The following is a 16,619-nucleotide window of genomic DNA, read 5'->3' on the forward strand; positions in this document are numbered from 1 at the left end:
TGGGTGTCCAGTCTTTCCTTAAAAACCTCCAGTGATGGTAGCAACCACAACTTCTGGAGGCAAGCTGTTTCACCATTGTCCTCACTGTTAGGAAGCATCTCCTTAATTCCAGGTTGCTTCTCTCCTTGATTAGTTTCCATCTGTTGTTTCTTGTCTTGCCTTCTGGTGCTTTGGAAAATAAGTTGATCCTCTCTTCTTTATGGCAGCCCCTCAAATACTGGAATACTGCTATATGTCACCCCTAGTCCTTTTCGCTAGACTGGCCATACCCAAATCCTGCAACCGTTCTTCATATGTTTTAGTCTCCAGGCCCTTAATCATCTTAGTTGCTCTTCTTTGCACTTTTTCCAAAGTCTCAACATCTTTTTTGTAATGTGGTGACCAAAACTGCATGCAGTATTCCAGGTGTGGCCTTATTAATGATTTATAAAGTAGTACTAATACTTCACCTGATTTGTTTCTATGCTTCTGTTTATACAGCCAAGGATTGTATTAGCTTTTTGGCTGCTGCCACACACTACCGGCTCATATTTAAGTGATTGTCCACTAGGATCCCAAGGTCCCTCTCACAGTTACTGTTTTTGAGCCAGGTTTCGCATAATCCACATTTGTAAACCTTTGGCTTTTTGTGCCTAAGTATTCCCCTTCTATTCCCTCATCTAAGTCATTTATAAAGATATTGAAGCATACTGGGCCTAAGATGGAAACTTGTGGTACCCCACTGCTTACTTCCCTCCATGTAGATTAAGGACTACGCATTGAGTACAGTTTATTAGTCCAGGGGTTTTCAACCAGTGGTACGGGTACCACCTGTGGTACAATGGCACCTGGCAGGTGGTACGCGACCATCCTAGAAAAGTGGTAGCGGGGGAGGGGAATTAGCTGAACTGGTGGCAGCACCACACAAGCCTGAGCGAGAGACGGCTGGAGCTGCAGGGCTGTCAGGGCTCAGCAGAAGCGCCAGGATCAGCACCAGGATCCAGCTGGAGCTCAGTGCTGATACTAACACTTCTGCTGAGCCCAGAAGAAGCACCTATCGGCTGGAATGTTGCAACATCTCCAGGATCTTGTGATTTACATTCAGATACTTGGCAACTGATTCATATTTATGACGGTCACAGTGTCCCAGGGTCATGTGAAGTGACCAAAACCTGCTGAAACCACCCAGCAGATGGGGGGGGATAAAAACCAAACACCCCCCCACCCCCGCTGCCAATCCTCAACAGAAGTGCTCACAACAATGAAAACCTCGGACAGGAGGAAGAGCGCCGCCAGGCGGGCAGGCAGGTGTCTTGCTCGGCTGTGGCTTGGGGGGCACTTTTTCCAGTGCCATTGTAACTTCGAACAGTCACTAAGCGAACTGTTGTAAGTTAAGGACTCCCTGTACTTCATCACTTTTTTCCTTTTTTGGGGGGTCCTCAAGTTTTTGACACCTTGCTAGGCGACTGGTGGTACTCGGATGTTGTCATATCCTAAAAGTGGTACAATGGGTGAAAAGGTTGAAAAGCAATTAGCCAGTTACAAATCCCTCTGGTGGTGATGCTGTCAATCCCACATTTTTCTAGCTTACCAAGCAGTAGGTTGTGGTCTACTTTGTCGAATACCTAAGTATACTATGTCCACAGCATTTGGCTGGTTTACTAATTTAGTCACTTTGTCAAAGAAGGAAATAAGATTGGTTTGGCATGGTCTGTTTTTAACAAACCCGTGCTGGCTACTAGTTATATCATTCTTTCTAGATGCTCACAGATCTGGTTTTTGATTATTTTTTCCAGTATCTTCCCAGGTATTGATGTTAGGCTTTAGTGATGTTCACTCTGTAAACAACCTGAAAATAGGGGAAAGGCCCAGGGTATCACTTTGGCCTGAATTAAACAACCACGCTATTGATTAAGTAATATGAGTAGTTAGGAAATTTGCCATCATGTTATTCTCAAGGACACACAAGAAGAAGCGGCGTGAACTTTATTTGCCCAAGTCAGGCCTACAGCTGAGTTGACAAATATATGAGATTGACAGGAGAGAAAGGACACAGGGAATGACAGAAACCTCTACACTGTATGACCACATCTAGCTCCACCTCGTGAAAAATATAATCTGCCTCAGCTTTCTTCAAGGCCAGTCTTCTACCTGTATACTGTAAATGAGGAAGAGATTTGAGATTTCATTTGCTCATATTAAAAGTTGCCAGCATTTGTTTAAGAGAGCTCACATGTCTTTAAGAAGCAGATATTTGTGGAGGAAAACAATTCTTGTCCATTCCAAGAACTTTCCAGGTACAGGGCATTTGTTGCTGTCTCCAACCTAATCCAACGGGAAAACAAAAAGAGCTGAACTTTCTGAGATCTTGGGCCTCTCATCTAAATTTGAAAGCTCAGGGCAGAGCAGGGTGTCTTTCATGATTATGGCTGCCATCTTGACCTCCACACCTCACACCCGAGGCAGTTATGATTTCTAAAGTAAAATTGGTTGCCCTGAGAATGTGCCTGAGAAAATGCAGATTTAAAGCAGAGAGCAAGTCTGAAGTTGTCTAGGTTTTTTTTACCAGCGTTTCGCAGGGCTGCCGGTTTTGTTATCTGCTCAGCTGCTCAGCTGCTCAGCTGGTCGTCGGGAGTTTCCGGCTATGTCGGGCGGTCTTGGCTTCTTCGGCAGCGTTTGGAGTTCCCGGCGGCTGGCGGCGGCGGTGCTGCGGCGGCGACGGAGCTGTTTGCGAGCTGCGTGGCCCGCCTTTTCTATCGTTTTCCTTTTAACTGGTCTGCCTCTGCCTTCTGCCTGCTTTTTGCTTGCATCAACGACGCTCTGGGATATCCTAATGGCGGCGGCGGCGGCGGCGGCGTTGTTCCCGGGCCGTTTGCGGGCCACTTTACCATCGACTATTGTGGTCTGGCCTGCTTTCACCGAACCGTTTGCTCCGCTGCCCCCTGGGCCTTTTTGGCCCGTTTTTCATCGGCGGAGGCGGTGGCTTTCCCCGGATTGTTCCCGGCCTTGGTGGCGTTCCGGTGGCTACGGTGGCTACGGGGATGGCGGCGGCGGTGTCCATAGCGGCCCAGCGGCAGCGGCTTCGATGATTCAGCGATGGCGTTATGGCCGGTTTGCCGGCCCCCCGGTTGGTTCTGCATATCCCAGATGGGTTGGCACCCCCACTGCTTCTGGTGGCCCTGAAGGTTCCTGGACTAGCCGGTGGATTCCGGTGGAGCCCAGTGGAGCCTTGTGGACTTGGGCCATTTTGAAGGACTTTGGAAGACCGGCGGGGAATTTAATGGACCTGGGGGAGCCAATCTTTGTTGACCACAGTCTGGAAGGCCCCAATAATTATGGAACTGAGGGCCTATGGACTGGTGGTCAGTTACAACCTCTAGGAATGACGGGACAACGGGGGACTTGGCTTTTACCAGAATTGACTATGATGGCCTGTTTTTGTTTTTACAATCGATTGCGCATTGCCCCTTATACCCCAAAGGACAGAGAACTCTGGGTATTAGCCATTGTGAGAGGATGGCCGAATTTACATCTGCTGCCCCTAGAGGTGAGAGCTCTAGGGGGCAGGCCATACCCAGTGCGGTTGCTCCAGACTTCCATCCCCCCCGAGAACTGGCTCTGTGGCCGTAGTGAGAGGACGGTGGCAGGCCTGCCCGGGGGGTTTATCCAGCTGAGTGGCAGCGGCTGGACGGAGGCCTGGGACTCCCTCTCTGAATAGATCCTCCTTATGGACTATTATCTATGGACTGCCTGCGATCCGGACTGCTATTTATGCCTTCCTTTAAATATTCTTCCACGGACTTGTGCGCCCTCAGGGGTGCTCCCCTCTCCTGGGTGCGACCCGCCTTGCCAGCCGATTATAACCTCGAGGAAGGGCCCATTTATTGGGACCCTGAGAGTTGGCTGGGCACGGGTAGGGGCCTTCGACGTAGACCTAATAAGAGGCCCCTGATTATTTTTCTTTCAAAATTTTTTAGGGGGTTAGGGAGGCGGGAGGGTTCTTTTGGTTGTTTGGATAAGGGGGGCTATCCAACTACCGCTGTTCTGGCTAGGGCCGATGGAGATCGCAGGGGGGAGGAGCGGGGGTCGGTCACCTCCGGGGCTCCAGGGCTGGTCGTGGGGCTACCTATTCCCACGACATCAGGGAATGGCAGCAGATGTAGGAGCAGAGGGCCGTATCGATCTCAGGGAAGGCCTCTCCGCTGCTTACAAGCGGTGAGGCACTCCGACCCTCTGGCTCTACCCCAAGGTCCCGGGAGTGAGGGTGTGCAGCCCCCTGAGCTCCGGCTGGTGTATTTGAATGCCAGGTCCGTCTCTAATAAGGCTCCTCTCGTTCGTGATCTGGTCGAGGGTGAGCAGGCGGACCTGGCTTGCATCACGGAGACTTGGTTGGGCCCAGAGGGCGGGATTCCTCTGGTTGACCTTTGCCCACCAGATTTCCGGGTGCTGCACCGGCCTCGGGCTCGGGGTGGGGGTGTGGCTGTTGTTATGAGGGAGACCTTGTGTCCGCGGGAGGCCACTGTTCCTCAGATAGTCGGGTGTGAGTCTCTCTTTTTGAGATGCGGCCCTGGTGCGCAGTTGGGCTTGCTGCTGGTGTACCTTTCGCCTAGTCACGCAGCAGCAGCCCTGCCTGAGCTGCTCGATGTCCTCTCTGGGTTGGTGGTTGAGTTCCCGAAACTTATAGTTTTGGGGGACTTCAATCTACCATCGCTGGGAGGATCATCTGAGTTGGCTCGGGAGTTCATGGCTTCCATGACGGCCATGGACCTGACGCAAGTAATTTCGGGACCGACTCATGAGGGAGGCCACACCCTTGACCTAGTTTTTTTATCTGGACGGTGGTTAGATGATCTTGGTGGGGGCTCCCCAATTATTATGCCCCTGTCATGGACCGATCATCATCTCCTGCGGCTGGTCTTCCGTTTTGCCACCCCCCGCCGTGGGTGCTTGGAACCAATTAAATGGTACCGCCCCAGACGCTTAATGGATCCCCAGAGGTTCCAGGCAGCGCTGGGGTCCCCACCTGCCTCCCTTGCTCACAGCTCGGCAGATGCCTTAGTGGAAGCCTGGGAAAGGATGGCCACTGAGGCTCTTGACCGAGTTGTACCCTTGCGGCCCCTGACCCGGTGCAGATCCCGTCGAGCTCCATGGTTCTCTGCGGAGCTTCGGGAGATGAAGCGTCGGAGACGGGGCCTAGAGAGCGGTTGGAGGTCCAGCCGATCCGAATCCGACCGATTGCGACTAAGAGCCTACATTAGGTCTTATCTCGCTGCGATAAGGGAGGCGAGGTCTAACCACTTCGCCACCCTTATCGCGTCCGCAGATAATCGCCCGGCCACCCTGTTTAGGGTGACTCGCTCCCTCCTAAATCAGGAGGTGAGGGAGGATCCCTTGCAGGGTCGTGCCGAGGAGTTTAACCAACATCTGTCGGACAAAATCGCTCGGATTCGGACCGGTCTGGACTCTGACTGGGCAGAGTCTGACGATCAGGACACTGGCGGTCTTGTCGATATCATCTGGGAGGAGTTTGATTCTGTGACTCCGGAGGAAGTGGACAGGATCATGGGGAGGCTGAGCACCACCACGTGTTTATTGGACCCGTGCCCTTCCTGGCTGGTCTATGCAGCCCGGGAGAGGACACGCAGCTGGTTCCAGGCAGTTATATCGGCTTCTCTGAGTGAGGGTTGCTTCCCCGCCGTCTTGAAAGAGGCGGTGGTGAGGCCTCTCCTCAAGAAGCCTGCCTTGGACCCAGCTGTATTAAACAACTTTCGTCCTGTCTCCAACCTTCGCTTTCTTGCGAAGGTTGTTGAGAGTGTGGTGGCGCATCAGCTCCCTCTGGTCCTGGATGAAGCGGATTATCTAGACCCGTACCAATCGGGTTTCAGGCCCGGGCACAGCACGGAGACGGCATTGGTCGCGCTGGTGAATGATCTCTGGAGGGCTCGGGACAGGGGATATTCCTCTGTTCTAGTCCTATTAGACCTCTCGGCGGCTTTCGATACCATCGACCATGGTATCTTGCTGCGGCGTCTCAGGGGATTGGGAGTGGGAGGCACAGTTTTACAGTGGTTCTCCTCCTATCTCCGGGGACGTTCGCAGTCGGTGTTGGCAGGAGGGCAGAGGTCGACCGCGAGGTCTCTCATTTGTGGAGTTCCTCAGGGGTCGGTCCTCTCGCCTCTCCTGTTCAACATCTACATGAAACCGCTGGGTGAGATCATTCGTGGCTTTGGAGTTGGGTATCATCAGTACGCTGATGATACCCAACTTTTCCTTTCGACCCCAAACCACCCCAGTGATGCCCTCAACGTGATGTCCCGGTGCCTGGAGGCGGTTCGGGTCTGGATGGGGAGGAACAGACTCCAGCTCAACCCCGACAAGACTGAGTGGCTCTGCATACCTTCATCCCGGGTTTATTCGGATGTTCCACCTTTGGCTATGGGGGGTGAACTATTACCCCCCGTAGATAGGGCTCGCAACTTGGGAGTCCTCCTAGATTCACGGCTCACCCTGGAAGACCATATAGGAGCTGTGACTAGGGGGGCCTTCGCCCAGGTTCGCCTGGTGCGCCAGTTGCGGCCCTATCTTAGCCGGGATGATTTGTGCACGGTCACTCATGCGCTCGTGTCCTCTCGTCTAGACTACTGCAACGCTCTCTACATGTGTTGTGACTCAGGGCCAGCCTGTGGGTCCGACAGCCGGGTCCGATGTATCGGAGGACTCAGATGTGGGGGAGGAGGGAAACGAACCGGCTGATGATGATTTGGAGGCTTTGCAGAGTCCTCAGCCGGGGACCTCTTCTCAGCTGTGTGAGCCCGAGAGTGCGGAGGATGATGACCCACAGCTGGCCCTGTTCAAGGACGCCCGACGCAGGAGGCAGACGAGCAGGGACAAACAAAGAAAGACTATGGGACTCCTCGGGAGGAGGCACAGGGAGACCACGCCCTGAGCTCTCTATAAAAGAAGTGTTTGGGGAGGGGCTGGTTGCTGAAAGCAACTTTTCCGCTTGAGAAGACAAGCTCTTGTGTTTTTGTTAACTGCGTAATTAAATCTTGGCAGAAGCCTTTTAGCCTTGGACGCTTTCCAGACTCTTCTTTTAATTAGGGGTTACGAGAAGAGGGCTGGTTCAGAACAACATGGGGCTGCCCTTGAGGACCACCCGGAAGCTCCAACTGGTACAGAATGCAGCCGCGAGAGTTGTGTTGGGAGTCTCCCGATACTCCCACGTTACACCGTTGCTCCGTGAGCTGCATTGGTTGCCAGTTGTCTTCCGGGTGAGATTCAAGGTACTGGTAACAGTGTTTAAAGCCCTTCATGGCATGGGGCCGGAGTACCTTAGGGAACATCTGCTGCCGGCATCAAGCTCCCTGCGCCCTGTGCGTTCCCACAGAGAGGGCCTCCTCAGGGTGCCACCGATCAGAGAATGTCGATTGGTGGTCCCCAGGGGGAGATCCTTCTCTGTGGGCGCTCCGGAGCTGTGGAATCAGCTACCGGTAGAGCTCCGGATGGCGCCCGATCTTCGCTCCTTTCGTCGCGATCTCAAGACGTTTCTGTTTGTTCAAGCCGGCCTAGCCTGATGGGGATTGGTGGGGTTTTTAGTCTTGTGTTTTAATTTTAACTTGGTGTTTTAGAACTTGATTCCAACTGTTTTAATATGGGCAATTATTTAATCTTGTTTTAACGTTTGTATTTAGTATTTTATTCTGCCCTGTGAACCGCCCTGAGTCCTCAGGGAGAAGGGCGGTATATAAATATTATTAAATTAATTAAATTAAATTAAGTTTCAGATGCGCAAAATCCTACCCTTTCCACAAACTAGTAATTCAAGTGCAGCCTTGTCTAGTGAAACAAAAAGAATGCAAGAAGGCTGCTTAGGGAAAACAAAAGAGAGACACCTTGTTCTTTTTGGGTACAAAAAGCATTCATTTCAGCCTATTAACAAATTATGATTACACTTCACTTCCCATTCGTATGGTGACTTCTAGTCCTGCCTTAGGCATGAGAGCTGGTTGGATGACGTTAGGCTAGTCCAGGGGTAGGCAACCTTGGCTCTTTGATGACTCATGGACTTCAACTCCCAGAATTCCTGAGCTAGCATGGCTCAGCTTGGAAACCTCTCCCTTTTCCCTCAGCATGGCTGGCTCAGGAATTCTGGGAGTTGAAGTCCACGAGTCATAAAAGAGCCAAGGTTGCCTATCCCTGGGCTAGCCACTCACTCTCAATCCTAGGAAAGAAGCAATGGCAAAGCACTTTTGCAAAACACCTTGCCAAGAAAACTGTAGGGCCTCGACTAGGCAGTTTCTAAGATTTGGACACAATTAAACAGAAGGGGGAGGAAAATTACCCAGTAGTAAACTAGTAGTAAAAATTTCTCTGCAAGAAATGACTGTTCAGAGCTTCTTTCTTCCATCTCAGGGGCATATTTCTCTTAATTTTACATTCTTGTTAAACAAAATGTCTTTCTTCAAATTACTTTCCTGCTTCAGCTCAAGTGTTTTATGTCAGTTATACTGAACGTGTTCCTTGTTTGGCACAAGATACTTAGACTGATATTATATTCAGATTCCCTTTCATGCTCTCAGATAAAATCTTGTTTTTTTAAAAAAAACAGCGTGGGGATCATCCAATTTATCTGCTGAACTTTCATCTGAAACTGGCACCCATACTATACTTCTTTCCTCTCTACATGTTCAAGTTCAGATTCCAAAATACTCTTAGCATTCCTATACGCTGAACATGGATTGAGAATAGACATGCCAATAGTCTATATAGGACACTTTTTTATCTTTCTTCAAAATTCTATCTTCATGTGGCATAGATTTGACTATGTTAGCAGCAGCAGAAACAACAAATCTGCAGGGAGGAGCACAGAACTTAATGTGGAGGTGTTGAACGAGGATAGGGAAGACCCAGGTCTGTGCTTGTCCATTATGGAAACTCACTTGACTAGTCATATTTTCCCAGCCCAACCTACCTTCCAGGTTGTAGTTGTTGTAGAGATAAACTGAAATGAGATTCCCATAGGATAGAAATCTAACAAATGCAACTTTTTGACTGTGCCAATCACTATACTTTTGAATTTGAATCCCGAAATTGGTGTTTATTGTTCCCTTCTCAGGTCCTCTTTGCAGCATTTTGGTGGAGCGATTTGGCTGCAGGATAACAGTCATGGTAGGAGGCCTGCTCAGTGGAGTGGGCATGGTCGCCAGTGCTTTCTCCAACTCACTTAGCGAGCTTTACCTAACAGCTGGATTCATCACTGGTGAGTATAGTAAAAGTACAATGGGATGGTTTGTATGACTTCCTGTTTGGTTCCTTTTCAGAGCTTATAGAACTACATAACATGAATCCAAGTTGCAAATAGTGATAGATCCTCTACTGCAGACATGTCAAACTCACGACGTCACATGACATCGCGCAACGTATCAGAGCTTTTTCCCCATTCCCCAATGAGGTGGGCGCGGTTTTGTTCCGGCCCGCGGGCCAGCAGTTTGACATCCCTGCTCTACTGTATGTATGGATTGTGGTGCTGATTTAGATGCTGAGTAACATTTTAAAAGCTCATCTCAGTTATCTGCAATGTGGTGATTACATTATCCATGATTGCTACTTCAAATGTTTTCAAAGGAGTAGTGCTTTTAATAGGAGGAGGGGTAAGATTCTTTCAGAAACCTCTGAGATCTATCAGATACATTTTTACTGGAATTAATATTAAGTAATGTACATGAAGAATATTGTTCACATCCCACCTTTGTTCCAAGTGGTACCCCAAAATAATTCATTTAATATACTTTCAGCGATGTGGTAGGTGAATTAATTCTGATATTATAAGCATACACACAGAGAAATGAATGAAACAAATGTTATCACTGCAGACGCTTATCATTTTTATTTCTTTTTTTTTAATTTAAAGGCCTGGGATCATCTTTTAGCTTCCAAGCAGGTGTCACTGTACTTGGTTACTATTTTATACAACGGCGAGCATTAGCCAATGCCCTGGCCTCCACTGGAATCTCCATTGGCATGACACTGTGGCCACTAATTTCCCAAAACCTGCTTGATGAGATGGGCTGGAGAAACACATTTCTAATCTTTGGGGGAGTGTTGCTGAACTGCTGCGTGTGTGGGGCTGTGATGAGGCCAGTCCCAAGTAAGCTGCCTGCCCTTCCACTGAAATCTTTTTCTGAACAGTCAGCTGGAGGAATGCCCAATGGAAACTCTTCGCATCACAAAGAACAATGTCAGTCAAGATTTACTGTGTGTTCCCAGACCCTGAGGAAGTACCTAGCTTTTGATATCTTCTTCAAGAACAAAGGCTACCAAATCTATACCCTTGGAGTTACCTGGATGGTGATGGGTTTTGTTCTGCCTCTTGTTTACTTGGTACCCTATGCCATCTTGAACGGAGTGGAGGAACAGAAAGCAGCCCTCCTAATTTCCATTATTGGATTCATCAACATATTTATGCGCCCAATTGCAGGCCTTCTCTCAGGTCTTAGTGTCTTCAAGGGCAAGAGGATCTACCTCTTTAGCTCAGCTGTGATGCTCAATGGCCTGAGCAACCTCATCTGTGCTGCTTCAGCTGAGTATAGTATGCTTGTCGTCTACTGCTCGGTCTATAGTGTCTCCATGAGTGTCATCGGTGCACTTCTCTTCCAAGTGTTAATGGATGTAGTGGAAATGGACAGGTTCTCTAGCGCCTTGGGTCTTTTCACCATCTTGGAAAGTATCACCATTCTTATTGGACCTCCTCTTGCAGGTAAGAAGTATACAGCAATTGGGCCCAGAGGTACTGTTGGCACAGATATTGCTTGTAATTGGAATTCATTGTATGGTGGCACTTAAGAGGCCATTTATGCCATCAGTCAGATGGCTATCTATCCTCCGCTTGAACACATCCAGTGAAATGAAGGCCACCATAATCCTTAGTTCCATGCTCGCTTTAGCATTTGTGTTACAATTCTCTGCAGAGTGATTACTACAGCTTTAAATGGCAAGTATTAAGGTTTTAGAGATTTAAGATTATAGCAGTCAGCATAAAAAAAGATTATGTAGGAGCAGCAACCAGTAATTAGCAAACAGCTTTCTTTGATATAAGATCTAGTTTTTATTTTCTTCTGCTTATAGCTCTGCTATCTATCTTCTTGTTTACCATAGCTAAATTTCTTATTCATCTTTCAGTTGTTGCTAAATAATCTAAATCCCACAGTGATCCAGGTTTGGCATAGATCTGAGGAAAACAAGCTTCAGACCAGTATGGACATACAGACTGAAAAAAAGTTAAATCGCCTCACTGCTTCTCTTGTCCCAGTTGCTTGCTTTCTTGTAAAATTAGGATATATTTTAGCTAAAATATAGGCATATGTAATTAGTATATCACCTTACATCAAGTCAAACTTGATACATATATCTATATGGGTATTTGCTATAGGGATCATGTGAATTTCAACAAGATGATTTATCCTTACATATTCCAGGGAGTCTGAGTTAGCCATAGAACTCTGGTGTTTCAACCAAAACAATGGAGTCATATGTATACAAGTTAAAAAAATATTTCTTTAATTCTTGGAATTAACATGGCATATTCTGAATATAAAAATAAAATTCTGATTGCCATGGAATCAGTTGTAATACAAGTCCTCCCTCCCTCCCTCTCAATTGTATTCTTTGGCTCACCGAAAAATCTTCTAAAAAGGTTTTTGAAAATTTCTACTGGTGAGTATTTTTAAAGTATTTTTACTTACAAGTAAGTCCTGAGGAATTCAGTAAGTTTTTCTCCTTTGTGAGCATGCTGATACTTACAAAATATATCACAATGCTTAGACAAAAATATTTATTAATTAAATAAGAGTTAAAAATTAAAGAACAAATGAAATACGTTAGTTTCCTTTCTACCTGTACAGTTTAACTCTTAAGCACATTTGGTAGCTTAAGTTATAAATATATGATTTAAGGACTTTTGTACACAATTTCACAAAAGGGTAGAGATCCATCGATCCATTATAATCAGCTGAATCCAAAGGGTTTTGATTCTCTTTAGAAAGTCTGTTAACAGAAGGGGCAGGCACTTTTCATCAATTCTTCCTACCTGTACCACCGCCAACACACATCAGGACTCTATCCAAACCCTCTAGAAAAGATTTTGATACTTTTTAGTGCACTCAGCCTTCCATCCTTCCGAGGTCAGTAAAATGAGGGCCCAGATTGTTGGGGGCAATATGCTGACTCTGTAAACTGCTTAGAGAGGGCTATAAAGTACTGTGAAGCGGTATATAAGTCAAAGTGCTATTGATATTGCTACTGCTATTAGTGGATGCTGAGAAACACTTTTTCTGATATCCAGGCAATTTCAATACCTGAAAATCTGAAAGTAGAATTGTAAATCCATATGCTGCAAACCATTTTTTCATTCTTAAAATACAGTTGTCTGTATAATTAGCAAATGGTGATACTGTATGCTTTTATTAAAGCATACTGGAAATGATGGGAAGCAAGTACAATATTAAACTACCTGCAAGGGACAGATAAACATCTGAAGGGATCTAGAAACTGCTTCAGATAAGAAGCAGCTATAATTTTCATCTTATAACAGATTGTGAGAGATGGATTGCTATGGAAAGTTGTTGAATAATTATATTTACCACAGAGAGTTAATAAGTCACATTGATTAAATAGACATTTCCTGTTTCTTTAAATGGGACATAGAATAATTGAACAGCTCAGGATAAATCTAGGTGGCAATTGCAGCTTCCTATACTATCAATTAATACTGACAGTACAAGGGTTAGGGATGGCAAAAAGAATGTGAAAGTAGAAGAAAGCAAAAGTAATTAGAATCACAATGATTCTGGGTCAACAGTTAAATTGAATTTCTTATCTGTATTGATGCTCTTCTTGCCAAATGTAGGAAACCTCCTGACTTCATGGGTTGCGTTAGCTCTAGAACAGACTTCCTAAACCTTTTGATCCATTGGTGGCTGAGTATTCAGATATCTTGATGCTACATTTGATTGCCAAATAGCTTATGTTTTTCTTAATCATGTATCTGTTCTGTTTCAGGTCTTCTTGTGGATGTTACAGGACACTTTAGTTATGTCTTCTATGCTTCCAGCTTCTTCATGGTAACAGCTGCTCTGTTCATGGGTCTTAGCTTTTGCACGTTGGAAGCCAAAAACAAACGGAAAGAAGTTCATAAGCCCCTCTCTGAAGATCTCTCCAAAGGAAAATACACAGAAGTGCCAACTGAACTTCTGCCTATGAAAAACACTTCTCCTGAAGTAATGTACATAACAAGCATCTGAATGCAAAGGAGCTGAAGGAATATTATGCAAAAATGCAAAAGCCGGGGGAAGGGACATCACACAGAGAAGTGCCTCTTTTTCATGCTCACCTCCTTCCTGCTACAATGGTCTACTCAACTGAGTTCAGTTCAGATTTCTAGAGAAATTATCCAGATAAGAAGATACACAAGCACTAAGGAGCACTTTAAACAAAATGTGTAGAATGCAAGTCTTATGACAGCATCTGATATTACTTGAAGTATAGCAAATTGTCAGGTTTTCTTACAGACTCTTAGTAAAAAAGGACATTTACCTTTTCGGTTGTTAACTATCTCGTTCTCTAAAACAAGCAAACCCAGCACAATATTACTTATACAGGACATTTTGTTTTGGAGAAGTCAATTGGAGGCACTTAAGCTTGTACTGAAGTCAACTGGTGGACTTCTTTCCAAGCGTAAGTGCAGAATTCTTATTTATTGATCTTTACTGCTAGTTTCTTGAATGTCAAGCAGAATTGTTCATCCCTGTTTTATAATTTGAGGGCATTTTCTAGAGGAACGTATCATATATAAAGCAGCCTGAGTAGACTTATATGCACTGCTATAACCAAAGTGAATATTTTCTGCATTTGAAGGCCTTTTTATGGAGACAATAAAGTCTCAATCCCAAAACTGCAACTTGAAGTAAAAGTCGACAGCTCCAAAGTGCCTATGCATTAACCAATAGTGGCTTAAACTTTTCTTCCTCTTTGAATATATGTTGCTGCATGACACTTTCTAGAGCTGTGGTGGTGGTGCAGTGATTAGAATGCAGTATTGCAGATTAATTCTGCTGACTGCCAGCAGTTCGAGTCTTACCTGCTCAAGGTTTACTCAGCCAGCCATCCTTCCGAGGTCAATAAAATAGGACTCAGATTGTTGGGGGCAATAGGCTGACTCTAAACTGCTTAAAGAGGGCTGTAAAACACACTGAAGTGATATATAAGTGCTACGTCATGACCATACAGTGAAGTGGTCATCTTATTTTTGGAGGGACCAGTAGATCCTATCACTTTCAAAATGTCAGTGTGGTACAGGAAGTCATTTTTGTTCTTGTTTTTACTGGGTTATAAAAGGCTTCGAATAGTCTCTGCAGAGCCTACTCTTTACATACATAAAGATACGTATAGGAGTAAAAAGGTGATCTTGTTAGTTTAAAGGAAATTAGGTTTTAGAAATGCTGCTTCTCTCAGGCAATAGGTTGAAATAAAGACCATCTCTGCTCTGGATTGGATTTATATAGTTAAGAGGATGGTATTTCTCTTAAATCTGTCTCTTAAATTAACTTTTACTCTGAACATAATTTGCTTTGCCTAGTTTCTTTTAAAACAGCAGTATTTATATTGGAACATGTATGTTTCAATCCAGGCTGGCTTACTTGCTTTTGACAGTTCAAATTTCCATTTAATATTCTACTCTTCCAATTCTAATCTCTGTAAACATTCAGCTTATTTAAGTCTTCTGAAGTCCATAGTGGTTTCTAATGGAATAAAATATTGGCTAGGAACTCAAGCACTTAAGATTCAAAAGAGCAGATGTTGAAATGAAGTAAGAAGGAAGTCACAGCCCTACCGATCAACCTAAAAGTTGACTATGTGAATTGAAATGACAGGAATGCAGGATTGGCCCAAAGCATATTTGTCTCTGGAAGCATTAAAAGTAGCCCAAGATTACTTTGTGCTTTGAATAACTGGGAGAGGATGGGGGAATAGGGGTGGAAGAAGAGGAAAAGGAATTTACTAGAATTGGATGGGAGGAAGCTGAACATCCAAATGTCATGTCCACAAACATGGTTTGGAAAAACCCTACTCTGAAAGTCAGACCTCCAAACTTTTTAAGTCTGGATGGGTTATTTTTCCAGCATGATACAGTGAAAATAAACTTGCGTATGTGAATCTCTGTGAATATAGCGTATGCAGAATAGAAAGAGGAGGAAAATCTATCTATCCACATAGGACAAACAAAATGTAATTCAATCTTAAAACACACTTCAGTTATTAAAAGGCTGCTGCCAAGGTTACAGTGTGACAAGTCATGAAGGATACTTTGACCTATCTGTAGCCTGTCTATAATACTAAGTGGAAATTTTAAAATCAGTAGCAGTGAGGGTTGCTGCTATCATTATGCCCCACTTTTTAAGATGTCTTGGGATCATCTAGCTGGCTAGTATAGCAGAAACAGAAAATTACACTAGGTAAACTTTAGTCTAAATTCTTAGGTTTCTTACATTATACAAAACTTAATATCCTGAAGTTTTAATGCAAAAATGTAATAAAATTTATATTTAATATTAAGTACTCCCCATCCACTGAATGGAACCTTTTTTTAAAAAAGTGTAAGTTATTTGATAGGCAGGTTGGTTAGATGGTTTTGGAACAGAAAAATGATATCTAGATACTTTTGTCTTAAAGTAATTTGCAATGCCTTATTTTCATGATTGTAGTCAGTTTATTACTAGATAACTGCATTATTTACTGGAAATTTTATGGGAAGCTTTTCAAATATCTATGTAAGTCAAATGCACTCAGTAACACTTGCAAACTTGGGAGCACTAAAATGCAACAAAAAGCCATTGTGCTTGTTTCAGGATTAAGAGACATCTTATTTCTTTTCTCTGAATACATCATTTAAAAAGGGTCCAAGTCTGCTTTTTTTCTATTCTTTTTGAATAAAGCCTCTCTACATAAAGATTTTTGAAGATACTGTTTCAGTTTTCATATGATCAATAACATATATACTGTGGTGATTGTCTATTGTTTTATTTTCTACTGAAATTTCAAACAAAAGTTGATAATCATGTCTCTGGGAAAGCACATGCCAGTAAGATAGTTTTTACTGGAATAGGTCCAATACCCAAACCCTTGTAAGACTTCAATATTTCATTACTTGTCAATCATATGCTATTTTTACCCTGTCAATAATGGGCTCTTTATTTTCCTCACTGATGGTCTCAAGGCCTTTTTAATGATGTCAATCATTCAATAAATTAAAATTGAGAGTTGGGAGAGGATACGTAAGGCCAAATTTAGCCCTTCGGAGATATGCCTTTCTCTTCTCTTACAACCATTTTGCAACTAGCTGGAATATTATGCCAGAAACATTATGCAGCGCTTTGCATTAATATACAATTTCCTAATTATATTTTGCAGTATCATCATTAGCCTTTTTGTTCATACCTCGGCTCACTTCTACCTTTATCACCATGTTGTTTTTAGCTCTCTAGCTCATTGTGGAAGTCTTCTTTCCTACTTGATCACCCAGTCCGAAAGCAAAAACTGGTTTTGTGTAGCTTTGGAAGTTGAAAGGCAGAAACACTTGCTTTAAT

General features: G+C 44.7%; 1 protein-coding gene across 2 annotated transcripts in view; it reads left to right on the forward strand.

Annotated features, from left to right (window-relative positions):
• Positions 1–15,996, forward strand: part of SLC16A5 (solute carrier family 16 member 5) — a 30,698-nt gene extending 14,702 nt beyond the window's left edge. For both annotated transcript variants that reach the window (XM_081315857.1, XM_081315858.1), the window contains 3 exons: positions 9,095–9,238; positions 9,890–10,735; positions 13,036–15,996. In XM_081315857.1, coding sequence (XP_081171983.1) covers positions 9,095–9,238; positions 9,890–10,735; positions 13,036–13,277 — 1,232 coding nt within the window. In that variant the 3' untranslated portion in view covers positions 13,278–15,996. The remainder of the gene's footprint in view (positions 1–9,094; positions 9,239–9,889; positions 10,736–13,035) is intronic.
• Positions 15,997–16,619: the final 623 nt, after the last annotated feature.

Source organism: Vipera berus (assembly GCF_964194415.1).
Source record: "Vipera berus genome assembly, chromosome: 2".
Taxonomy (NCBI): domain Eukaryota; kingdom Metazoa; phylum Chordata; class Lepidosauria; order Squamata; family Viperidae; genus Vipera; species Vipera berus.